At 42.8% G+C, this 27,749-nt stretch overlaps 1 protein-coding gene across 5 annotated transcripts in view; it reads left to right on the forward strand.

The window, feature by feature from the left end:
* cux2b (cut-like homeobox 2b) overlaps window positions 1–27,749 on the forward strand; it is a 130,641-nt gene that overhangs the window by 37,561 nt on the left and 65,331 nt on the right. For all 5 annotated transcript variants that reach the window (XM_023978985.3, XM_023978981.2, XM_023978983.2 and 2 more), the window contains exons 2-3: window positions 18,596–18,706; window positions 19,556–19,603. In XM_023978985.3, the coding sequence (XP_023834753.1) occupies window positions 18,596–18,706; window positions 19,556–19,603 (159 nt within the window). The remainder of the gene's footprint in view (window positions 1–18,595; window positions 18,707–19,555; window positions 19,604–27,749) is intronic.

The raw sequence follows: 27,749 nt of genomic DNA on the forward strand, positions 1-27,749 counted from the left end.
GCACACAGAATGAATCCATGCAACTTATTATGTGACTTCTTAAGCACATTCTACTCCTGAACTTATTTGGGCTTGCCATAATAAAGGGGTTGAACATTTCCACTTTTCAATTTTTATTAATTTGTTCACATTTGAAAAACATAATTCCATTTTGACCTTATGAGTCTTTCGTGTAGGAAAACGACACAATCTCAATTGGATCTATTTTAAATTCAGGCTGTAACACAACAACATTTTGTTAAAAGTCGAGGGGTGTGAATACTTTCTGAAGGCACTTTGTGTTTTGATTGAAATTGAGAAAAGGTAGAATTTTGTTTGTTTGTTTGAAGGTTCTGAGTATGTATTTAAGAAGCATATGAATAAACAATAATACAAGTTATTTAAAGGAAGCTCTATCCAACTAAAATTAAAATTCATAAGACAAGAAAATCATAAAATACACACATTCTTTAACCATTTTCTTATGAAAAAAAACGATGGAATGGATGCTCAGATATAATCTACTAAAAGAAATGTCTTTATTTCATCCAAATGTATAAATCCAGTGAGAAATGCAGAATTTAGACTAACTGTAAAAAATCATATATAATAACTACTTTGAGACACTTGATATGGTCCTCCTGTCTTATTTTTCATGATCTGAAAAGCAAAACTGATCCTAGATCAGCACTCATAGTCTTGGCTACTTTGTAAATGTGGGTGCAGAAGTATGCAGCATATAAACAGGATGGGTGAAGTGATGGTGAATAACCCAGTTACCAGGAAGTATGCAGCATATAAACAGGATGGGTGAAGTGATGGTGAAAAAACCCAGTTACCAGGAAGTATGCAACATATAAACAGGATGGGTGAAGTGATGGTGAATAACCCAGTTACCAGGAAGATGCAGCATATAAACAGGATGGGTGAAGTGATGATGAATAACCAGTTACCAGAAAGTATGCAGCATATAAACAGGAATGGGTGAAGTGATGGTGATTAACCTAGTTACCAGGAAGTATGCAGCATATAAACAGGATGGGTGAAGTGATGGTGATTAACCTAGTTACCAGGAAGCATGGAATTCCTAATAGAACATACTGCCATGGTTATATACTGAAAAAAGAAGATGTCATAGAGCTTCCCTGGTGGTGCATAGTATAAAATACCTGGCCTAGGAACCAAACATTGCAGGTTCAAAGCTCACATGTGGAGATTGTCAACATATGAAGTGTACAAATATAGGTGTATTTGTATGATTCAAATGCTGTTAAAATGTCCTGTGAATGAAATTAAAATACAATGTGTCCTAGATCAGCTACAACACTGTCCTCAAATGTTAAACCTAAAACACATATGCTATGAATGTCATAAAAACGGACTTATTTGGAAATTGTGTAACAATGTGCAACATTGTGGGATTGTTCTGTGCAATACAAACAAGAATATTCTTACAACATCCCTAACAACTCCCATAACTTAATTAAATGTTCTGGGAACCTTTTAAAGAACTTATACCAGGTGTTCTGTCAACATTCTTACAATATTATTGGAATGTCTTGTGCAACTTAATTTTTAAACATTGTATGAATGTCATCACAACTGAGCATATTCTGTGTTTTGGGAACCTATCTCTTGTAATGCACCCATACTGTTCCCACAACCTAATGAAATGTTCCGGGAAGCTTTTAAAGAACTCAGAAAGGCTGTTCTGTCAACATTCTTGCAATATTTTAGGAATATTTTGTGCACCCTGATACAAACATTATCTGAATTTCAGCACACCCGGACAGTTTTAATGTTTCTGTGAACATTCTTGTAACATCAGGTGAATGTTTTTTTTTACCCTAAAAGAAACATTGTAGAATCATCCACACAACTGGACAGTTTTTGTGTTGTGGGAACATATCTTTTGTGATGTCCCTACAATATTCCCGCAAGACTGTTCCCACAACGAAAGATTCTGGGAAACTTTTAAAGAACAGATGAAATGGGTTCTAGGAACGTTCTTGTAACATCAGGTGAATGTTTTTGCACCCTAAAAGAAACATTTTAGAATCATCCGCACAACTGCACAATTGTGTAGTTGTGCGGATGATTCTACAATGTTGTGTTATGAGAACATTTGCCGCAACGTAACAAATGTTCTGAGAACTTTCACAGAACCAATTTTGGTTTGGTGGGTTTGCTCTGAATGGAGGGAAAGGCTCTTTGTGTGTCTTTGAGAAGCAGTGAATTGAAACAGTGTGCACTGAGTGAAGCTGATGAAGAGAGAGCCAGTCCTGAGAGGTACATGTAGATGCCTGGCAGGCAAGTTTGTGTGTGTGTGTGTGTGTGTGTGTGTGTGTGTTGTGTGTGTGTGTGTGTGTGTGTGTGTGTTGTGTGTGTGTGTGTGTGTGTGTGTGTGTGTGTGTGTGTGGTGTGTGTGTGTGTGTGTGTGTGTGTGTGTGTGTGTGTACAAGTGGGTGCGTGTGTGGGTGCGTGCGTGAGTGAGTTGCCACTTCTGCACATATGTCTGTGTGAATGCATGTCCGTGTGTGTCAAGAAATGTGCTGCCTAGTTAGGTGTGTATTGAATTAGTCTTTTTATTCAGTTTTCTTACCCTGCATTTCCAAAGGGTCTGCCAAAAATACTGTATGAATGAAAACCCACTCTAGCCTGCTCGTTCATCATTTGAGAGACTTATTGTGCTGTCATTGTGACCCATTACAGGGACTGGTGAAGGACCTAGTAATAGGCTAAGTGATTTTATGAGCCAATGTCATAGGCTCAAGTCTTATATTGTTTTCCAGGAATGCATTTTCCCCTTAAATGGCAACAAACTACATTTGCACTTAAAACATATTCTTTAATCTTCTGTTATTTTACATACAAATTGCATCCTGGGCGATGCATTTATCATTGCTCATATCCACCCTGCTCCTAAATGAAAAATGTATCTGAAATGAATAATGGATCTCTTGCTAGTATAATTTTCTGTTACTTGAATATAGTCAGGTTTCTTCCCATGCATTATTTTCCAAATGTTCTTCCTAGTTGCCTGGAAGAGGTTCTGATTTGGGAGGAGATGCTATGAAGGAAATACCAATGAAGTGTAGTTATTGTGTGAAGTGTAGTTATTGTGTGAAGTGTAGTTATTGTGTGAAGTGTAGTTATTGTGTGAAGTGTAGGTATTGTGTGAAGTGTAGTTATTGTGTGAAGTGTAGTTATTGTGTGAAGTGTAGTTATTGTGTGAAGTGTAGTTATTGTGTGAAGTGTAGAGATGAGGATTTTAGAAAGAGAAAGCTCCTCTTAAATAAGTCTGCAGGGAAGTTTGCCATCTTCTCTGTCTGCCATCATGACCCTGGTTGTGGTCCTCCGTTCTACAGTATTTTGTAATGGTGTTTTGGGATGTTTCTGTTGTGTATGGGAAGCTTCTGGATGTGTACTTAGTCATACATAATAGGGTTGTGGGTGGTTATTCACAGGTGGCTTATAGATGGTAGAGCTGGGATGGGCAGTTGTCCTTTGGGAGGCTATAGGTGGGCAGTGTAGTGTGAAGTTAGCAGAGTTTGGGTTGAGTACCCTGGCCCTGTGTCTTTATCTCTAATTACATGGTGGAGCCTAGGAGATTGGGCAGAACTCTATATCTACAGGGACAAGATGTTCTGGTGCTCCAGCCCCCACAGTGCTCCAGGCAGCAGGCAGAGAGGCAGATGTCAAGGTCTGGGAGTGTGAAGCAGAACCAGACCTCGTCATGCTATAATCCCACCACAGACGTTCTCCCCAGGGACCAGGGTTGGTGTTCCTTCCTCTCCTCTACGGTTCTACGGCCTGGCTGCCTGGCGTACTCCACCGAGAAGCCTGCTGAGGCGCTGGGAGAGGCAGCCCGCTCTGTCGTGCTCTAGTTGTTATTGTCAGTTTGTCGTCCCTAAAGTTTCCAGCATATCCTAGGAGACATCCTGACACTCAGTTGCAGATGGGAGCCAGTGGACCATGGCAGTTTGTGTCACATTGTGTATTGGAATTCACAGTTGGAATGAAATATGAAACAAATATGTTATTATACTTATCTTCTTCCGAATTCACTCGTCTATCATTTACCTTCAACACCTCCCTCCTGCTTTCATCTCAACCTTGGCAGGATTATGTGATGATATACATGATTTGTCTGAGACATTGTGAAGGTCAATTTATTTTACTCAGGCTGGGTACGGCTAATGGCAATGTCTACAGTGATGCTGCTGGTTAATTTACTTGTTGACTATTAACTGACTGGTCCAATTTACAGTAATAACAATAATTGCTTCTTGAAAATAGGGCATTATTGTCCTCTGCTGTGATGATGATGATGTTTGGCTTCGCCATAAAGAAGAACAGAGAACATACCTCAGCACAAATGAAGAGGGCAAGTTTAATCTGTAAAAATCTATAAGAAGACGCATGTTGGGTCAACAGCCCCGGTGTTTGATGGGTAAACGGACAGTTAAATGGATGAGAGACATTCATCTTTCTTTAGGCAAATTGGTCTGCTAGAGCTGGACTAATTGATTGATTGTGTGACTTGCTGATACAATCAAAGCTATGGCCTGATTTATGGCGATAAATCGATTGATTAATAAGGTTTCCTGTGATGGAGGGGCGACCCTGCGATGGCGGTAAAGAGTGGGGGAAAGACACCTCCAAGTCATACATCCATCGTGGAGCCGACAGGCATGTGGGTTTAGTGTGGTAATGAGAGCAGCCCAGATCTCCCTGCTGACATTTACAAAGCGCTGGCTGCCTCTGACCCGCTCCCTAGATTAACCTGCACTTGCTCACATGAGCACTGATGATATTAAAAAGATAGAGAGGGACAGATGGGGGTGAAGTATGAAAATAATTAAGTGTGACTTTTTCGGTTCACTGTTTGCATACATCGTTAGGGGAAGACAAAAAATCTATTGCACATTCCAGAGTAAATAAAAACAAATATCTTCAGCAGGGTGATACGTGTTCTCTTGTTGACTCTCTCCACATTACATTTAGCTGGGTGTTTAAATGCTGATTTACAACAAGATGGAGTCCATTCCCTCCACTTGCCTGTCTGCCTGTTCGGAATATGAAATGGAAGTTAACCACTGTGAATCTCCAGTGTGGGGAGGAGGGTTCTGGACGTGTGGGCAGTGTAGCATCAAATAGATTGTGTTTTCTCCCGTGTAAACGCCTAATGTGTGCCGAGTGCTATGACACAGATGAATGTAAAGAATTTGCTGTAAAGACTTTACGGCCCTTTTGAGAGACATGGCTGGGAACTGACTGTGTGGAACCCAATCCACACCCCCCTGCACACACACACAGTACACACAGTACACACATACACACACACACACGCACACACACACACACACACACACACACACACACACAATACATACATACATACATACATACATACATACATACATACATACATACATACATACATACATACATACATACATACATACATACATACACTGAGTGGACAACACATTAGGAACTCCTTCCTGATATTGATTTAAAACCCCCTTTTGCCCTCAGAACATCCTCAATTCGTCAGCGCATGGACTCTACAAGGTGACTAAAGTGTTCCACAAGGTGGAAAAAGTGGCCCATGTTGACTCCAATGCTTCCCACAGTTGGGTCAAGTTGGCTGGATGTCCTTTGGGTGGTGAACCATTCTTGATACACACGGGAAACTGTTGAGTGTGAAAAAGCCAGCAACGTTGCAGTTCTTGACACACTCAAACCGGTGCGCCTGACACCTACTACCATACCCTGTTCAAAGGCACTTAAATCTTTTGTCTTGTCCATTCAGCCTTTGAATGGATTATGGATTATGTACACACATACTGTACATAATCCACGTCTCAAGGCTTAAATATCCTTCTTTAACCTGTCTCCTCTCCTTCATCTACATTGATTGAAGTGGATTTAACAAGTGACGTCAGTAAGGGATCATAGCTTTCACCTGGATTCACCTGGTCAGTCTATGTCATTGAAAGAGCAGGTGTTCCTAATGTTTTGTACACTCAGTGTATATACACACGCACACGGGCACACACAGACATACACAAGTACACACATACGCCCCTTGAAGAAGAGCAGCTAAAACAAACTGTTAAGACTAGTCTGGACGTCAGAGATTTTTTAAATTTGCTGTGAGTCAGAAATGGCTGCTCTGGGAATGTGCAGCATCTTACAAAAAAACACTTTGCCCTCCCTGAGATCAGTACAGTACTGTACAGTATGTACTGAAGATTAAGCTGCACTGGGTGGCTCTTTTTCCAGTATTTCCTTTGATACAGGAAGTTATTTTCATTTAGGCCTACATGATGAAAGTTACTGTGTTCACCAAAGCAATCTACCATGCTATCGCAAGTCTATAAATAGTTTTCCTATTGCAAATCTCACAAAGAAATCCCATTCATGTGTAAATTGTCATTACAAATGGCTGTTCACATTTCACAGTATGATAACTTGTCTGCTGGGTCTCGCAGCCTTTGACAGCAGCACTCGAAGCTTTCCACCGCTTGTTGTCAGCCCAGGTTGTATTCCCACTCTCACCGTTCTATTTAAATACATTTATTTCTGGGAGAGAGGGAGATGGGGTGAGAGAGAATAAAGGAGCCTCTTTCTCTCAGACAGGTGGCCTGGTTCATGTCGCCGGACCCCCAGGGGCCCCTGGAACAGAGTGTGAGAGAGAGAGGAGGGACTAGTCTCTCAGCGCTAGCGCTACACAGGTGGTGTGAAACGCAGCCATCTCTCCTCACCTGAAATATTCAGATTCTTCCGGTGGCGGCGCTTTGATCTTCCTGCAATCGACAAGGGAAAATGGAGGGAATAGGGGGAAGAAAACAACAAAAACAAGAGGAAGATCAGCACACCTGAGAACGAACAGATTGTTTATTCTGTCTTAAGAAAATGTCAATCGCAGGTTGTCTATGTTGCACTGCTCCACTATAGTCGTTTTTGGTGAAAAGTGGGCCAACGTGGTGATGATGGTGATGACTCGATCTGTACAACTTTACCAAGTGTTCTCTTCTCCTCATGCTGAAATGAGTGGTTGGTTTCTGACAAAGAAACAGTCCATCGCAGTCCATTCAAAGGAAAACAATCATTGTAGAGCATCATTCATTATTTATATATACTGTGTGTGTGTGTGTGTGTGTGTGTGTGTGTGTGTGTGTGTGTGTGTGTGTGTGTGTGTGTGTGTGTGTGTGTGTGTGTGTGTGTGTGTATATATGTATGTGTGTGTGTATATATATATTTATTTATTTAACGTTTTTATCCTTCGACATTGTGAGCCAAATCTTTTATCATTCACATCCAGTCTCTATTTTACCTGCTGGCCTGTTGAGGTTATAATGTTTTCACTCAGGTTTCAACCTCCCGACTTGCTAATGAATCCAGGGAACGTCTAATCAGTCAGTGGCCATGTATTACAGTATGACAAGACATTCTGATTGTAACCACAGACTTGGAGATGACGAGAACAATGGCCTGGTTAATGATGATAAATAAGCTCTTCTAATTGGCCGTTCATTTAGAATGTCCATTCATAGATAGCTGTTTGAAGGTTCTAATTGGAGCACATTTAAATACATCCCTATGATTCCTTTTAGATTCAGTGGAGGGGCTATGTTAGGGCTGTAGTTTTTATTTGTTTGAATTTTGAAGGTGCTGAGCCTAGCTAGGTTGTTTGTATTAAGAAGACCATATTGGTAATGTGTTTTCCTGTTTTATCAGAGGTTGTGTGTGCATGCTTGCGCATGTGTTTAAAAAGAGAGAGAACCGTTGACTGGCCGATGTGCTTTGGTGCATCAGGCGCTAAAAGTCCCTAAATGAAGCTGGGTATGACTAATAATGTCTGACAACACCAGTCACACCTTTTGCTGATGGCTGTAACGCTCACGTGTCTCTCATCCTCTTTGTAAGATTTAGCATGCTGTTTGAAGACAGCCTGACTGACTGGGGATTAATTATTGTGGATGATTTATCAGGTTTACTAGTCCAAGGTTTAGAAAGGTGTCAAAATAAAATTAGATTTTCGGAGTTGAGCCTACACAAACTGCACAGCACCACCAATTTCTAATTTGTATGTACTGTACTACTAGCTGCACAGTGGACACTGGTACCAATCACTACCTTATTTGAATTTTATTTCACCTTTATTTAACCAGGTAGGCTAGTTGAGAACAAGTTCTCATTTACAACTGCGACCTGGCCAAGATAAAGCAAAGCAGTTCTACACATACAATAACACAGAATTACACATAGAATAAACAAACATAGAGTCAATAATACAGTAGAAAAAGTCTATATACAGTGTGTGCAAATGAGGTAAGATAAGGGAGGTAAGGCAATAAATAGGCCATAGTGGCGAAGTAATTACAATATACCAATTAAACACTGGAGTGATAGATGTGCAGAAGATGTGCAAGTAGAGATACTGGGAATGTGCAAGTAGAGATACTGGGGTGCAAAGGAGCAAGATAAATAAATAAATACACTATGGGGATGAGGTAGTTGGATGGGCTATTTACAGATGGGCTATGTACAGGTGCAGTGATCTGTGAGCTGCTCTGACAACTGGTGCTTAAAGCTAGTGAGGGAGATATGAGTCTCCAGCTTCAGTGATTTTTGCAGTTCGTTCCAGTCATTGGCAGCAGAGAACTGGAAGGAAATGCAGCCAAAGGAGGAATTGGCTTTGGGGATGACCAGTGAGATACACCTGCTGGAGCGCGTGCTACGGGTGGGTGCTGCTATGGTGACCAGTGAGCTGAGATAAGATGGGGCTTTACCTAGCAAAGACCTATAGATGACCTGGAGCCAGTGGGTTTGGCGGCGAGTATGAAGCGAGGGCCAGTCAACGAGAGCATACAGGTCACAGTAGTGATTGGTCTGAACACAGTGGACACTCTGGTACCAATCACTACCTTATGGTCTGAACACAGTGGACACTCTGGTACCAATCACTACCTTATGGTCTGAACACACTGGACACTCTGGTACCAATCACTACCTTATGGTCTGAACACAGTGGACACTGGTACCAATCACTACCTTATGGTCTGAACACAGTGGACACTCTGGTACCAATCATTACCTTATGGTCTGAACACAGTGGACACTGGTACCAATCACTACCTTATGGTCTGAACACAGTGGAGAGTGGATTAGTGGAAAGGAGAGCAGCTCCAGCCAAGCTGAATGAACAGAGAGGTACTATAGTAGACAGTGGTCTAGAGATGTAGAGAGAGACAGATGCAGGGAGGAAGCAGCCAGGTGATAGCTGCCCTGTCAGAGTGTGTTTGGGGGAGGTTGAAGTTCCCAGGGTCAGGTCACAGAGGTCAGTCAACAGCCCCTCCCTCCCGGCTACCTCTGTGTCTGCAAGTCTGGGCCAACCATCCACAACAAGCTGCTTGCCTGTCGGTCGGTCGGTCGGTCGGTCGGTCAGCCCAGGGAGAGAAGCCAGATAAGGGATCATCTTCCATCTTTCATATGGACAGAAGCCAGCCAGCCGAGGCTCTGCCTGCCCTGAACCCCCTCTCCCTCCCCAGCCTTGTTTTTCTTTTTTCTCCGCCCCTCAGCGGCTGGGGGGTGCCAGTAATAACGTTGAGACCAGACTAGACTGCAGTGATCGGGGCCATTGATTGTGGTGATTTGATTTATTGATCGATCCCCCTTTCAAATGTGGCGTCTGAGATGCAGGGCAAATCTGAGACGGCTATGGACTCTGGTGTCTTACAGAGAATAGGAGGTGATAAGGAATGTATGAAAGGAAACTACACTCATCTGAATCACACACTGGCCCCTGTGCTGCCTTGCTACGACCACTGTGTGCATGTGTCTGTGTTTGTGTGTGTGCTCTTTTGTGTGTGAGCTTGCATGCAGTGTGTATGTGTGTGCTTGATTCTCTCTTGGTGTGCGTATGCAGTGGGGGTTGTGATGTAGTAAAGTCACCAGGCAGAACAGAGTGGATCTATAAATTGATGGAATTCAAAGCCTCCAGCATCGATTACCATTATAACAAACAGCAGCACACAGAATGTCTGATTATTTTTAGACAAAGATTCTGTGCTCTCAGCAGCAATTCTGCTGATACTGTCGCACTTTCAGACATCTGCCTATGATTGCAATTAGATGGGATACAAAAAGAAAAAGAATACCTCCATTTGCATTTTCCCCTCTTTCCTCCCTGCCCGATTATTTTCCTATTTAATTTGTGCTGTCCAAGCCCACTACGCAATATAGTGATTGTGACTCAGTCTAACCTATATTGCAACATCTTAGTCGTTTTTTTACCAGTTGTCAACATCTTCCACCATGTTTTGTCTTTGTGGAAGGCCAAAAAACAGCGTACAACCACAGATGTAATCAAGAGGAGTAGCTTTAATGAATCAATGTCAAATGTAGGCTGCTGTTCTACAATATAGTGGCTTCACATTTTCACAGAAAACATTTTCTACGCTTCTCACACGCTACTGTTGTTGTATGTATTTTATGTATTGAATGTTTTTATAGACTAACGTCAGTGGATGTAAATTATTTGGAGTGGGATTGATGGACTAACAAGCTTTAATAAATATTCATACTATTTCTAATGGCTAACATCAATGCTGGCAATGGTCCAATGGGGATGTGTTTCATAGCATTGTCGATATATTCTAGTACCAAACGCATTATATTCCTGAGATCATCTCTCCACTGCTTTGTTATCACCATTACCCATCATTTTGCTTGTCTTGTTTTTCCTCTCCCTCCGTTGGGTCCAATGAGACCACTCCCTGCAGTCTTTTCTGCAACACAACACACATATACATAAATACCTGACCCGCTCAATGCTGTGTGACTGGCTGTCTGTCAAGACATGTGACGGCTCCTCCACAGATGCTGTTCTCAGCAGGGCCCAGCCTGGGCCTCCCCATCACTCCCTCCCTCTGGACCGGCCTGCTCAGCATCCCCCCTTACCCCCCTCTTCCTCCAAATACCCCCCCCCCCCTCCCTACACCTCCCCACCCCAGCGACAGCTCCGCCCTCCCCAGAGGAAACTCATCAATTACGGCTGGATGTTTGACTGGCAGAGGCTTAATGACAGGAGCTCGGTATTGACCTGACTGCTACACACTGAAAATTCGGTCCCGATCGCCTTTTTAAAAACCTGTCAAACGATTACTGGGAAATTCTTCTTTGCCTAGGGAATGGAACTTGCTTACTCCCCCTATTTTCAATGTAGGCAATCAGGAGTATAGGACCTCTAGATTTGTGTGTGTTGTTGTTTTGGATTCTCCATGCAGATACAAGCTTAGCATCATGGAGATGGATAAGTGAATCTTTTCAGAGATCTCAAAGTTGCCCAAAGCTCAAGTTGAAATGGATCAGATTTGATTAGTGCGGTGAAAATCTTTTCTGAAGTATTTTGGTTCAAGAGACTTGAAGTACACTATGTTGTATAGTTGCTCCATCATCCGTCTCTTCAAGAAAACCAAACAGGCAAACAAAATGTTCTGCTTCAGTTCCCTTCAAGAAAGTGGACAGACACCAGGTTTTATTTGATGTGCTGTTGCCCAGCTTTTTCAGAAAGGCCAGGGAACTAGCTATTGTTGTTTTACTCCCATGGGAGTATTCACTGTTCTCATTGGTGAACTTACTTACAACTGAATGGACACAGAAGTCTGTTCCTCACTGGTATATGTAAGATGCAATCAAAAGAAATGCTCTGCTATGATGCCATTTGATACGTTTTTAGAAGTTTTACATTCCTTGTCCAACACTGTAGACTGATGCTTCCACTTTTGCAATTAATTAACATGGAATGGACTTTGAGCATACTGCAAACACTGCTATACAGTCTCTTACAAAATACCCACAACTACCATGTAAATACTATATATATGTTGTTGGACTGTTCATGTGAAGCAGGACCAGAAATGGTTGTCAACTTGACTGAATGAGGCATCAATGTGATTTTCTTTACTTTACAGCCTCTTCGTCAATGAAGCAAGCACTGGGCCTTTTCAGAATCAGCACTATAATCCACACAAAGCCACTTCTACCAGGATTCTCTCTCAGCCAAATTAGCTGGTGGTCTAGAGCTGCTTGAATCTGTTGGAGGTTAGCCCACTCCTCACAGCCAAGTCTCAAATCTCAGAAAAATCTAATTCAAGATGTGGTAGAATGGCTGACTGACGAACAGTGACTAGTTTGTAGGAGTGCAGGCAGTCGGGAACCAAATAGGAATACGTTTCTTACAAAAATACAATTCTTGGTTTTGCCGTAATCATCAGGATTCCCAATCTCCAATATGCCTTTTAAAAGTATTAACACCCCTTGACTTTTTCCACATTTTGTTGTGTTACAGCCTGCACTTAAAATTGATTAAATTGAGATTTTGTGTCACTTGCCATATCGAAGTGGAATTATGTTTTTAGAAAAAAAATGAAAAGCTGAAATATCTTTAGTCAATAAGTATTCAACCCCTTTGATATGGCAAGCCTAAATAAGTTCAGGAGTAAACATTTGCTTAACACGTTTCATAATAAGTTGCATGGACTCACTCTTTGTGAAATAATAGTGTTTAACATGATTTTTTAATGACTGCCTCATCTCTGTGCCCCACACATACAATTATCTGTAAGGTCCCTCAGTCGAGCAGTGAATTTCAAACACAGATTCAACCACAAAGATCAGGGAGGTTTTCCAATGCCTCGCAAAGAAGGGCACCTATTGGTAGATGGGTAAAAATACAAAAACAGACATTGAATATCCCTTTGAGCATGATGAAGTTATTAATTACACTTTGGATGGTGTATCAATACATCCAGTTACCTCAAAGATACAGGTGTCCTTCCTAACTCAGTTGTCGGAGAGGAAGGAAACCAATCAGGGATTTCAAAATGAGGCCAATGGTGACTTTAAAACAGTTACAGAGTTTAATGGCTGTGATAGGAGAAAACCGATTGTAGTCAACAAGACTGTAGTTACTCCACAAAACTAACCTAAATAGTGGAGTGAAAAGAAGGAAGTCTGTACAGAATAAAAATATTCCAAAACATGCATTCTGTTTGCATGTTAAGTTACTAAAGTAAAACTGCAAAAAATGTGGCATAGAAATTAACTTTATGTCCTAAATACAAAGTGTTATGTTTGGGACAAATCCAACACAACACATCACTGAGTACCACTCTCCATATTTTCAAGCATGGTGGTGGCTGCATCATGTTATGTGTATGCTTGTCATTGGCAAGGACTAGGGAGTTTTTTTGGGATAAAAATAAATGGAATATAGCTAAGCACAGGCAAAATCCTAGAGGAAAACCTGGTTCAGTCTGCTTTCCAACAGAAACTGGGAGAGACATTCACCTTTCAGCAGGACAATTACCTAAAACACAAGGCCAAATATAAGTATTGTCTGGTAATGATCAACAACCAACTTGACAGAGCTTGATGAATTTTACAAATAATAATGTGCAAATTTTGTGAAATCCAGGTGTGCAAAGCTCTTGGAGACTTACCCGGAAAGACTCTCAGCTGTAATCGCTGTCAAAGGTGATTCTAACATGTATTGACTCAGGGGGTTGAATACTTACTGTATGTACTGTAAATTAAATATTATTGTATTTCATTTTCAATAAATGTACAAACATTTCTAAAAACTTGTTTTCACTTTCACTATGGATGTCGATGGATGAGAAAAAATATATTTAATCCATTTTGTATTCAGCTTGTACCACAACAAAATGTGGAATACGTCAAGGGGTATGAATACTTTCTGAAGGCACTGTAGATGGGTTAGAAAGGGATGGGCCAAGGGGAGTGTAATCCATTCGGACTCTTGGAGAAAGTCCTGAGGCAAAGGACTGTTTTGAACAAAGGCACAATTGTCACCAAGGGATATCAAATAAGACTCGTCAATGGGAGCATTCTGTCGCTGGTTTTGGAGAGGGAAAGATGGCCTCTTTTCAAGGACCAATACAGGAATCTAATTACATCAAGATGTGATCAAATTGCAGGGTTAAAATGCCTTCACTGGGAATAAGTAGAATAAGTTAAATGTTTCAAATATGGAACTAGAGTTTTATCCCTAGGTTTTCTCTCTCTTTTTTGGCTCGTGATAATTTATTAAATTGCCTTTAAGTAAGACTGGAGATTAATTAAAACACAGTCAATTGAATTTTCCAGCATATATAAATTCACTGTGGTAATTGAATCCCCCACTCCAGTTTTATATTGTATGCCAGCAGTTACAAGGGAATACCTTCATCAAATAAAACCAGTCCAAGAGGAGAGGAAAAGAGATGGGATTGAAGAGGGACAAATGTTGTTTGGCTCAGTGGAGACTTGTAATCTAGGAAGATTTGAGATGTGTTTTTTTTGGAGCTGGAAATTGGATGATTGGTCAGTTGAATTTGTGGATGGCATGTGGTATGTTGAGGCTAGTATGAATCGCTTTGGATGTTGATAGGGTGGAGTTTTAGTTCTAACAACATGCAAGTACTGTATCACCAGGTATTGAAGGATCTATTTGATATCATATATTCAAACAATACGAATTGTTATTCAGGCATGATTTGTTACACTAGGGAAAGGGGATACCCGGTCAGTTGCACAACTGAATGCATTCAACCGAAATGTGTCTTCTGCATTTAACCCAACCCCTCTGAATCAGAGGGGCCTTAATCAACTGTGCCCGGAGAGCAGTTGTTGTTGGGGGTTAACTGCCTTGCTCAAGGGCAGAACGGCAGATTTTTACACCTTTCCGGCTCTGGGATTTTAACCAGCAACCTTTCGGCTACTGGGCCAATGCTCTGAACCGCTAGGCTACCTGCTAATGGGGAACATTTTAGTGAACAATATTTGCACCGACGGTTATGGATGCAGATCGTCATGAAAATAAAATAACCACTCATAACCAGGCGTTTGCATACCGCTCCAACAGATCCACAGATGATGCAATCTCTGTTGCACTCCACACTGCCCTTTCCCACCTGGACAAAAGGAACACCTACGTGAGAATGTTATTCATTGAATACAATTCAGCGTTCAACACCATAGTGCCCTCAAAGCTCATCATTAAGCTAAGGACCCTGGGACTTAACACCTCCCTCTGCAACTGGATCCTGGAGTGACGGGCCGCCCCCCAGGTGGTAAGGGTAGGTAACAACACATCTGCCAGGCTGATCCTCAACACAGGGGCCCCTCAGGGGTGCGTGCACAGTCCCCTCCTGTACTCCCTGTTCACCCATGACTGCATGCCAAGCACGACTCCAACACCATCATTAAGTTTGCAGATGACACAGTAGTGGTAGGCCTGGTCACCGACAACGATGAGACCGCCTATAGGGAGGAGGTCAGAGACCTGGCAGTGTGGTGCCAGGATAACAACCTCTCCCTCAACGTGATCAAGACAAAGGAGATGATTGTGGACTACAGAAAAAGGAGAACCGAGCACGCCCCCATTCTCATTGATAGGGCTGTAGGGGAGCAGGTTAAGAGCTTCACGTTCCTTGGTGTCTACATCACCAACAAACTATCATGGACCAAACACACTAAGACAGTCGTGAAGAGGGCACGACAATGTCTATTCCCCCTCAGGGGACTGAAACGATTTGGCATGGATCCTCAAATCCTGAAAACAGCTGCACCATCGAGAACATCCTGACTGGTATGGCAACTGCTCGGCCTCTGACTGCAGGGTACTACAGAGGGTAGTGTGTACGGCCCAGTACATCACTGGGGCCAAGCTTCCTGCCGTCCACGACCTCTATACCAGGCGGTGTCAGAGGAAGGCCCTAAAAATTGTCAAAGACTCCAGCCACCCAAGTCATAGACTGTTCTCTCTGCTACTGCACGGCAAGCGGTACCGGAGCGCCAAGTCTAGGTCCAAAAGGCTTCTTAACAGCTTCTACCCCAAAGTATAAGACTCCTGAACAGCTAATCAAATGTCTACCCGGCCTATTTGCATTGTCCCCCCCCCCCCTTTTTACGCTGCTGCTACTCTCTGTTTATTATCTATGCATAGTCACTTTACCTCTACCTACATCTACATATTATCTCAATTACCTCGACTAACCGGTGCCCCCGCACATTGACTCTGTACCGGTACTCCCTGTATGTAGCCTCACTACTGTTCTTTTATTGTTGCTCCTTAATTATTTGTTCTCTTTCTTCTTTAAAAAAAAAATATTTTAGTAAATACTTAAACTTTTTTAAGGTTTAAGGTTAAGGGCTTGTAAGTAAGTATTTCACTGTGCGTACTACACCTGTTGTATTCGGCGCATGTGACAAATAAGATTTGATTTAAAAAAATGATTGTAATGTCAGTTGAGAGCCCATGACAATTTTGTTGTTGTTTTGGCTCTGTACTCTAATCACTTTGGATTACCATTTTAGAGTCACTTTTATTGTAAATAAGAATAGAATATGTTTCTAAACACTTCTATGTTAATGTGGATGCTAGAATGATTATGGATAATCCTGAATAAACCGTGAGTAATGAGGAGTGAGAAAGTTACAGAGGTATAACAGCATACCCCCAAAATATGCTAACCTCCCCTGTTATTGTAATGGTGAGAGATTAGCGGGGTATGATAGTTGTGTCATTGTTCACAACTATCCGTAATCATGGTTGCATCCACTGTGTTTAGAAACACATTCTATTCTTATTTACAATACAATCTACACCAAAATGACACAATACATTATTTACCATTCATTTCAATTGGGCGCAACTTTTTCTGGAACACAACCAAAACAAAGAGCAAATTCATCCAACAAGTTTGTGGAATCACAGACTTGATGTAATCATGCCGTACTAGGAATATGGGACCAAATACTAAACTGACTACTTTAATACACATACTGTATACACTACATGGCCAAAAGTCGAACATCTCATTCCACAATCATGGGCTTTAATATGGAGTTGGTCCCCCCTTTGCTGCTATAACAGCCTCCACCTTCCTGGGAAGGCTTTCCACTAGATGTTGGAACATTGCTGCGGGGACTTGCTTCCACACAAGAGCATTAGTGAGGTCGAGCACTGATGTTGGGCAATTAGCCATAGCTCGATGTTGGCGTTACAATATATCCCAAAGGTTTTCGATGGGGTTGAGTTCAGAGCTATGTGCTGGCCAGTCAAGTTCTTCCACACCGATCTCGACAAACCATTTCTGTATGGACCTTGCTTTGTGCACAGGGGCATTGTCATGGTAGAAACAGGAAAGGGCCTTCCCCAAACTTCCCCCGGACTGCCAGATGGTGAAGCGTGATTCATCAATCCAGAGAATGCGTTTCCACTGCTCCCGAGTCCAATTTCGACAAACTTTACACCACTCCAGCCGAGGCTTGGCATTGTGCATGGTGATGTTAGGCTTGGAAACCCATTAAGCTCCGATGAAAAGTTATTGTGCTGACGTTGCTTCCAGAGGCAGTTTGTAACTCGGTTGAGGACAACCGTTTCAGCACTCGGCGGTTCTGTGAGCTTGTGTGGCCTACCACTTTGCGGCAGAGCCATTGTTGCTCCTAGATGTTTCCACTTCACAATACCAGCACTTAAAGTTGAACAGGGCAACTCTAGCAGTTCAGAATTTTGATGAACTGACTTTTTGGAAAGGTGGCATCCTATGACAGCTCTTCAGTACGGGCCATTCCTCTGCCAATGTTTGTCTATGGAGATTGCATGGCTGTGTGCTCGATTTTATACACCTGTCAGCAACGGGTGTGGCTGAAATAGCCAAATCCACTAATTTGAAGGGGTATCCACATACTTTTATGTAGTGTAAGTGAATCTGTCCCAATACTTTTGGTCCCTTAAAATGGGGGGACTATGTACAAAAAGTGCTGTAATTTCTAAACAGTTCACCCGATATGGATGAAAATACCCTCAAATTTAAGCTGACAGTCTGCACTTTAACCTCCATAGTCATTATAATTTCAAATCCAAAGTGCTATTCAAATGGTTATTATGGGTGGCGTTAACCATCGTCTAAACTTCCATGACCGTCCCAGCCCTACCTGACATCAATGTAAAGATGTAGGAAGGCAGTGGAAGAGAGATTTGAATAAGGGAGAGGCTTCACTGTTATCTGTGTTTATTGTGGCAGAAAGAACGGACAGTGCTTTGTGTTTGAATCTTGTCTGGGCTTGAAATCAGCTCCTCGTTTCTCCAGGAAGCCATGTATTTGTTTATAAGGGTATTTGTCAGGTTATTGGGTCCTTCCCACGTGACTCCGCCTTGTTTTTCCCTTTTCTCTCCTCTCTCTTTCTCCACACACTCTCTCTCTCTCTCGTCACTCTCTCTCTCTCTCTCCACTCTCTCTCACTGGAGTTCCATGGTTGTTGCAAGCGTATTGATTATTTCAAATACTGATTATCTAAAATGCCTTCTGCTACTGTAGGCATTGGATTTATTTTTGCTTAATTATTTATGGGCCAGGGCTTGCAGTAAGTATTACCGCTATAAGATCATGAAGGATTACATTGTTAATATTCAGCAGTGTATTTTTATTTATGTAAACTTTAAGCTGCACTGTATGACTGTTGGCAGCCTCTCTAAGTGCTGTCTCTCTCTGCATCTCTTTTTCTAACTCTCTCTCTTTGTCTGTGTTTATAGAGGGAGCTAAACTCAATAGCGTCTGAGCTGGCGGGGCGACAGGAAGAGAGCGAGCACTCCCACAAGCACCTGGTGGAGCTGAGCCGGGAGTTCAAGAGAAATGTTCCGGAGGTGAGTGCCCCTTCTGCCCCTTTCACCCTCCAGCCCCGTGCCTTCTCCCAACCCTGCCATGAGTTCTACGTGTCATTCGGCTTGTCTCCGCTCCACTAGGCAGACTGACTTTCTCAGTCTCTGGCAGTGTTTGAGCCCCGCTTACCTACAATATGTGCCTGTCATTTTTTATTTTATTTTCAAATCTGCTTTAGTGTATATCATTGGCGCACAATGCTTGGGACAAGTCAGTCATTACCCCACCCCCCTCCTCCAGGTCTGTTAAGGTTTAAATGAAACCCTGTGGCCTATAGCTAGGGTCAGGGTTCCTGGGATCTCCCAGTCAGACTACAGAGCCCCTATCCCTGTGTGAGAGTGTGCTGTAATCTTGTCAGTATAATACAGGTGCAGAAGGCAGGATCAGGCTGTCACCACAGGCAGCCCAATCCCCTTACCGGGGGCTGACTGAGAGCCAGGAGGAAGGGAGCGGCTGGAGCTAGTACAAGCTGGAAATCCCCACTTACAGACTCTCACTCAAACTCCTCAGCTTTTCCCAATTTATAAGACCCCCCCTTCCTCATCTTCCTCCCTCGCACTTCACTCCAAACCAGAGATGTTGCTTCTTCTGCTGGAATTTGTGCTAAAGAAAAATACATCTGGGATCAAACAGCATTTGACATTTGACAGTTGTCCATTAGACATTTCGCAGTTGTTCGTTAAAATTGTCCATAACAAGTATAAGTATATTCAATGCTATTGAGACAAATTACAATACAAAGTGCAGTAGAAGTCTTTCCCTGTCCTCACCAGGGCAATTGTCTTCTAGTGTCTCAAAAATGGTAAGCGTTTGTTCTGTTTGTCTGTATTCAGGAAGTCCGGGAGATGGTGGCTCCTGTCCTCAAGAGTTTCCAAGCTCAGGTGAGTCTACTTCTCCTTGCCCATGTTTTGCAAGTGGGGCTTTGACGTGATTTAGAGAAACATGACCACTACATCCTGACACGAAAAACTCAGCACATTAAACTGTGGCCTTGGATGGATGATAGGGTGGGTCCGGGATAGAAATTAATGTGTAAGGACCCAGTTTTCATGTTACACTTCATCTGATCCTTATTGACTGGTATCTTTTCTGTCAAAGTGGAGTAGCTCTCTATCTGCCATTAGATGATCAGATATCTGGCTACTCATATTCTCTTCCCTGAGACAAGCCCTCATTTCCTGTTTTGGATTGTGCATTCTCAGTGCCCTCTCTGACGTGGCCATATTGAAAAAGTCATCTGATACCTACCAAGGCTCTGCTCTAGCCATTAAACCAAGGTCATAAATCACATTTGTGAGCTACGTTATGGTCCACAAAGCAGAGGCATATTGAAATGATACCGCAAATAATGTTTCCAGTCTACCTCTCTCTCCTCAACTAACCTGAAAGCTGAATCACTAAATATGATAACACTCTGCATGGATTTTCTGGTTCTCATGTGTGATCATAGTCTACATGTTTTTTGAAAGTGGTTTGTAATTATCTATGCCAAAATGACAGTCTGTTTTGTCTGAAGTCATTGCTGATATGTGAGGTTGGTGCCAATGTAGTCACAGTAATTCAATTGACAAAGGCAGAGACATCAAAATACTGTATCTAAAGTGCCCTGTATCTTTATTGTGCAAACATGAACCTAGGGGATTCATTTGAGCACTATTGATGTTTGACAACTGAGAGCATAGATGTTTAGGAAGTAAATAAAGTAGATAGCTGATAATTAAGGAGGCCTCTGTTTTGAAGGAAGAAAGGTATCAATGCTTCCACTGGAAATGTTTGTAGCAGGGGGGGGGGTAGTTTTTTTGTAGAACGACTATGAAACGGTCAACTCTAGTGACTTTTTAAAAGGACATTCTTCCCATTGTATAATACAGTTTTAGGGTTTGGGTCCCCAAAGCTCCCTCGCCCCCAGATAGCGCATATGAACACGTCATAAGCCACGGCAAAATGCAAAATATTTACAGTAAGTTAGCTTTAAAAATGCGAAACGTTCTCACAGCCTCATGGCAAAACGTGTAGAATAGCAGGAAATTTGCTTTAAAACAGCAACATTTTCTCTCAGCTTCATGCCAAAATGTGTAGAATAGCATGAGATTAGCTAATAAACTGCACATTTTCCTCTCTGACTAGCGCAATGTCTTGGATGGTGCACTGAATTTCGTGCGCGGTCAGGTTTGGCTGCCTCACTGGCACAAATGGCTAAAGAACCTTTAGAACGATTGAACTCAGACAGAGCTAAATCACCTTTATAAATTACACGGACAGATTATTGAAAGTATGTTTGGTAGAAATGCACTAATTTTGAATGCAGAAACACTGAAAGGTCTGCACTTCTACTTTGGATCTCTCTCATCGAACTTCAATATGTGCAGATTTTAAAGTAACATGTACTAGCTACCTACTGTATATACAGTCATTCTCAGCTATTTTCAGAAGGGACATTTTTGCCAGAAAAAGAATGCATCATCATAAATAAAACCCCTGGTGTTTTCTGATACACTTTGACCTTCCTGCTTAATGTCAAACAGCTTGTGGAGGCTTGTGAACTTTACCCACCAGTAATCTGCCAGGCCTTAGAGTAAAGCTGTGGGAGTTATACCTGCTGCTTCAGGGTTGAAATACAGTAAGGAGGAGGTGTAGTTGCAGGAGCTTGTTTGGCTGTGTGTTTTGGGATACACTAAAGCTCCCCTACAGCTGCACCGTGTGTGTGTGTGTGTGTGTGTGTGTGTGTGTGTGTGTGTGTCTATATTTGAGAGATCTGCTCCCCCCTCCTCGCCCGGGGCTGTGGCCCAGAGGAATCCCTTTTGGTATTTGGACCCTCATCATGGCACTTTTAAAAGAGAAGTTTCTCCCTTTGAAGTGTTTGTGACATGACAGGCTCTATTTCTTTTCTGTTTCATTTCAATGTACCCCTCCTACTTTCTCTCTCATCCCTCGTCCGATCTCGTCTTCTAATTATCGTTAACCAGGCGACTGATTAGAAACACGTCGACGGCGACCTAGTTTTCACAGAGCTGAAACACCAGAAAGGGTTAATCCCAGAGCTGGTGGCTGTCATTGGTCGCTTCCCTCCTTCTTCTCCTTCGTTCCTCTTTTCTTTCTTCCCTGGAAGTTTGCTAATGAGGTCCCGTCAGAGCTTGGGAGAGGTGTTAATTTGGCCTTGTGAAGTGGGAAGGAGATTAAGGACAGTGAGGAGCTGAGTTTACGGCTTAAAATACACCGCTGTCCTTATTAATCCACTGGGCCCTGGGAGACCAGCGTTTTTGGTTTTTATAATGAACACTGTCTTATAATGAAGGTAATTTTAATAAAATTTACTGCAGAGACAGATGAGATGGTAGGTGTCTCCATGGTCTCCGGCACACCTTTGGGGCTGGGGGATATGAGTTATTTCTCAAATAACCGATCGCAGGAGAGAGAGGCCTGTTGGACTGGGCCTGAGCCTCATTTAGCTCCATGTGCCGTTCACACAACTTTCACACAACATTCCCTTGCCATCTGACTATACGGTATTGCAGTCTCCACCAAGCCTACATGGGATCCAAGATGCAATTTACACCTCTCTCTCATTTTAGAGTGTAAATCCCCCATAAGACTCACCTTCTCAACAAAAAACTGTGATGGAATTCTGGAATCTGTTGCCTGTGGATTCCTGTGAGGTTCTTCTTCATACAGCTAGATACTGTAGATACAAGATATTGTAGATACTGGCTTTGAATTGTTGGGGATGTCAGGCCAAATTATCCAGTCATCAAATGTTTCCCCTCTTCTCTTGATGTCGTTTGGTAACCTACTCAGAGTAAGAAAACAGCAGCCCAGGCTCCTAATTAAGGAAACTTTCTTTACAATAATCCGAGGAGTAATTTAGCGTGCACAATGAGAGTTGTGGTGCTTGCGTTGCGCAGATGGAGAATCTGATAAATAGTTTGTAACGTGTAATTAGCTTCTCTGCCGGTTACATACCATTAACCCCTCGAGCTCAGGAATCATTATTGGCCCTCATTATCAGCCAGAAAGGTACAATCGAGCTGACTAGACGTCAAAACATCAAACAGCTATTAATGCAATGCCGACTGAGGGTTGGATGGTGGACACCTGTTTTCTAACTGTGCCATCTCTTACCCTGAGGTTGTGGTGATGATATGTGGAGTAAATGTCGCTCATTCTCTAGGAGTAAGGAGTAGGCTATGCAATGTAGTGCTCTTACAGAGAGGAGATAATCCTGAATCTCTTCAAGTCAATAGCAGATATATTGGTAGAATTCTGTACAGGTGTATATTGGCAACTTGATCACCCGGGTAGGTGCTACACCAACATCAAGGGTTTTACTGGTAAGAGGTGAAGAAATGACAGCCGTTCATAAAGCCATCTCTATTAGGAATCTATGAATTCATATCTGCTTATCATGTTACACATGTGTTTTCATCCAAGCTCCATTAATGAGCATGTTACGAATGTGTTTTCATCCAAGCTCCATTAATGAGCATGTTACGAATGTGTTTTCATCCAAGCTCCATAATGAGCATGTTTACGAATGTGTTTCATCCAAGCTCCATTAATGGCATGTTACGAATGTTTTTCATCCAAGCTCCATAATGAGCATGTTACGAATGTGAATTTCCAATACCTTTCCAATCAAGGCATATTAGGTACTTCAGACGTCTGCAGAGACACCAGTCTATCAGGTGATATGAGAGCGATGTCCTGCAGAGACACCGGTCTATCACCCTCTGTTGCAGACCTGCACATAAACCTGAGCCCAGAGCCTGAGCCCAGAGCCTGAACCCAGAGCCTGAACCCAGAGCCTGAACCCCAGAACCTAGAAACCCAGAGAACTGAAACCCAGAACCTGAACCGAGAAACCTGAACCCAGAGCCTGAACCCAGAGCCTGAACCCAGAGCCTGAACCCAGAGCCTGTACCCAGAGCCTGAACCCAGAACCTGAACCCAGAACCTGAACCCAGAGCCTGAACCCAGAACCTGAACCCAGAGCCTGAACCCAGAGCCTGAACCCATACAGAGCAGAGTGGGCTGCACTGTCGCTATCCAGGTAGAGAGTCAGACACACAGTCTTTGATCATCCATCGAGAGGAGACCAGTCCTTCCTCTTTCTGATTAATTCCTGAAGGAAATTATCATTCGTCTTGAATGTATAAATATGTTATGAATAGTGGAATGAATCAAAGAGTAAAGGATGATAATTAATTATGGCGCTGTGATAAAAAAATCTGTGCGTGTTATGACGCAAGCTTCCTCCATGTCATTACGAGAGGTTCTATAATTACCTTTCTGCCCGAGCCAGCGCTCCTGGCTGTGCTGCCGGTGGCGAGAGCGCCGCGGCGGTGCGGCTAACGGTCGTAAAGCTTTTCCCTGCCTAATTGTCTGAGGGGCTCTATGGCACTTTCATAGATGAGGGACTGCGCCGTTTGTGAAATGCAGCAGCGATGCTCCCGCTTTAACAGCTCAATGAAGACTGATCTTCGTCATGAACTAAATTGGCTGGATATAAGGTGCAGATAGGCTGATCGGATGGGCAGCATGGGTCGGTGGGGTTGGGTTGGTTAGTAGAGTCCTCATCTCATGGTAGGTGTCTGTAACGGTGAGGTTGGCACGGTGTTGAAAGTGTGACTTTGTCCAGTAAAACACAATGTGGTAGCGATAACCCCCCCTTCACAAAATTCAACAACACGATTTCATCTCCAGAACAATGCAATGAGGTACGGTAGCTGAGATATCTCTGGATGTGACCCCTTCCAACTCCCCTGTCTGGCTGGATCTGTCACACCCTACCATGTCCATTTTCACCAAGAGCTCGTACCAGGTTCCTGAGGCAGTTCTAATGCTGTCTCCACCTACCTCTACTGTCTGTCTGTCTCAGGCTCATTGAGCAGCCAGCCAGCCAGCCTAGGTCCATACAGGAACTCCAGGCCATTAGGTATGAACAGCACACATCGCACCTCCGGCCGATTGTTGGGAATATAATGGGCTGCAGGAGCCATGTAAACCAGAGACACCCTCCGCCCACCCTCTCTAGTGGAGAGAGGGTGTGGCTCGAAGCACCAATAGGAGCTCATATTTAACATGACCTCCCACCTCTCATCTCCAGTGGCGCTCCACACACAGCCCTCCTGATGCAGCAGTAGTGCTCCCATTAAGAACATACTGTACTGTACTTGTCATGCTTCTGCCTTGTTGTGGAGTTATTTTCTCTGCATTTCTATTACTGTCATTAGTATAGTTACAGTAGCCAGTAGAGTAAGAAAACACGTATTGTTTAAGAGGTTCAGTCGAATCTCATTTATTTTTCCAAGCATGAATTATTGGGTTGGAATATAATGTCCCTCGGCCCATGCAGTCTGTCCTGTGGAAGCAGTCATCTCTTTCTTCTGCTTCCTTTGACACTGGTAATAATTAGTGCTGCAGCTCTGCTAATTCAAAAGTCCATACACAGAGACCTAGGGAGTCGTGTGGGACATGCCACAGAAGAAGACCCAAAGCGCATACACAGAGTTTTAGATATGACTCTCTCTGACTTATCTTCTTCTTTCTTGACTGATGATTTGATTCCGTTGTGTTTGAATCCCTCCTCCTCCATCAGCCTCCCAGTGTTAGTCTCATTACACCTCTCAGGGTTGTGCTTGAGGATGCGGTTGTGATATGATGGCGTGTTTGTTTTCCTATACTGACTGATGCCGTGTCTGCACATCCCAGTTGGAGATATTCATCATTATGGCAGCGTGTTTAGATATAAGAATTCACACCAGGTATAGAGAGAGAAGGGGCTGATGTTATAAATAGCCACTTGCCTCTCTAGCCATGTGGAATTGATGAGTTTCAGCACATTCTGCTCTGCAGTGCTGGGTTTAATTTCTATAGTCCTGACAGCACAAACCTCTGACCCCGGAGACGCCACGCCTGAGTAACGATACTGTGCAAATGTTAGCCATGTTTGAGGATGGACGCACACAGAGGTGTCTGTGCTGTGCTGCTCTTACAGGGCCTCAGACTGCCCGTGCATCCTCTCCCTGTAAATCTCCTACCACCATAACAGACAGCCACTCACATTCCCTCACACTCCCTTACTCACCCCTTGACAAACAGGTGATCTCTGAAACACTCACAGGAATTCACTCCTCTCAACTCCTAACTAGCATGCTACTGTAGCAGATACCCATAGACTTCCAGTCATTGCGCTAACGCTAGTTAGCGTTGGCTCGCGAAATTACCTCATACTTCCTTCATACTGGACACAGAGACATAAAAATGCTATACAGAGTTCTGGGGAAGTAGATAATTGCCAAAATCTCGACATATTCGAAGTCAACTGACTTGTTATGAGACAGGCGTTAGGCTCCCCCAAGCACCCCAGTCTGAGATCAGAGCAGAGTAAAGCAGCCGTGTTCTTGGGAGGCTCTGACTCCTGGCTGGCACCCTCTCAGCTCCTGGCAAGAGCACAGTCAAATTAGCCAATAAAAATGTGTGAAATCGGTGGCTCTGCGCCGGCGAGGACATGCCAGGAGAAATAAACATCAGCGCTCGTACAACCAGGAAAACCCCATGTGAGGAGGAAAAGGCGGAACGGGGGAGCTGCTCCACCAATTCCACATTGTGATGCTGTGATTTTCGCCAAACAACCACTGAGCCACAGAAACAGTCAGTCACAGACCCAGTCAGTCACAGAACCAGAACCAGTTAGAGACGGAGAGAAAGTCTTCTTACGTCCACCACAGAGACACAGCTGGAGATCAAACCAGTTGCAGTGCAGTCACATTTGGAACATGGGCTCCTGTCAGTAGACAGAGTCCTCCTGTGTGGTGAGATTTTAATTCCCTCTGTCTGGATCCTGCAGTTTTCATTTCACATTGTGTTGGGCTGTGAAGTTTATTTTCAGTAGAATCTAAGCACACTAATTAAATATCATAACTTTCAGAGGAAGGCTCTCCTAAAGGTACCTGGAATTTTTATTTAGACTTCAAAAGAAGCCAAGCCTTTAAAGTAAATCTATTGTTTTTCATTTAGACTTGCAATGTTCTCCTCTCTTGTGAAAGCACCGCTGTATGTAGTTATGATTGATCTGGTAATTAAAATATGCAGAGAGGGAAAAATATTAACTGCTTCTTTTTTCGCTCTCTTTTTGTTTTAGAAAACAGCAGCTCCCTTTTTTTTTCTCTTTCCAGCACAGATAATTAAATTTCATACATTGATGTTCTTTACACAGCATTCATCGACCTCATTATTTTTCAATTTTCATCTTTCTGGTGGGAGATCGATAGATTGATAAAATGATGGAGCCCATCTTAAATAATGCAAAGGAGAGAAAAGTTACGCTCACTTTGCTGCTAGCTAAGTGTTTGAACTTTTATTCTCCTTTCAAATGATGTTTAATATCCCATGAAGGTACTGTAGACCTCAATGCTACAGTCTTTAATTAACTGATATAATTCAAAGGGTTAAATCATTTATTTAAATTTTTGCTGTCCCTGTACAGAAAATGTGGAGTTTTGCACATACAGTGTAGGATGACGCTTGTCAGGGCCAATATCCCAAACTATAAAAAACTAGCAATTCAAAGAAAGACAGCGTAAAGTAGGCCAATTAGTACCTAGGGAACATTTAGCTAGGAGAGATAGCAGCTCAAAATGTCACACGCACTACCATTGGACCGATTGTTTATAATGTGACCTGACAGTTTGGGTCTCTTCAATATCGGATTAACTACAATACTAATTAACATGTGGTTATAGTAAAGCAAGGAACTCTCCTGCAGAGGAAGAGAAATGTGCATAAAGAGGAAAGAGAAGCAACCCATAGTTTTAGCTCATGTATAGTTTAAGTGGAAAGGTTTTTCCCTCTACATACAGTACAGTCTAAATTCATTATTTCTAGTTACTTTCTTCAATAAAATACATTGTCCTAAATTATATCTCCCCTTGTGCAGCCAAAACCCGGGCACCACAGAGCTATTTGCCTTTCCCACAAACAGCTCTCGCCTGTGTGTCTCTTCCCTTCTTTCCTCTCATCAGAGAGGAG

This window comes from Salvelinus sp. IW2-2015, linkage group LG33 (assembly GCF_002910315.2).
Source record: "Salvelinus sp. IW2-2015 linkage group LG33, ASM291031v2, whole genome shotgun sequence".
Taxonomy (NCBI): Eukaryota; Metazoa; Chordata; class Actinopteri; order Salmoniformes; family Salmonidae; genus Salvelinus; species Salvelinus sp. IW2-2015.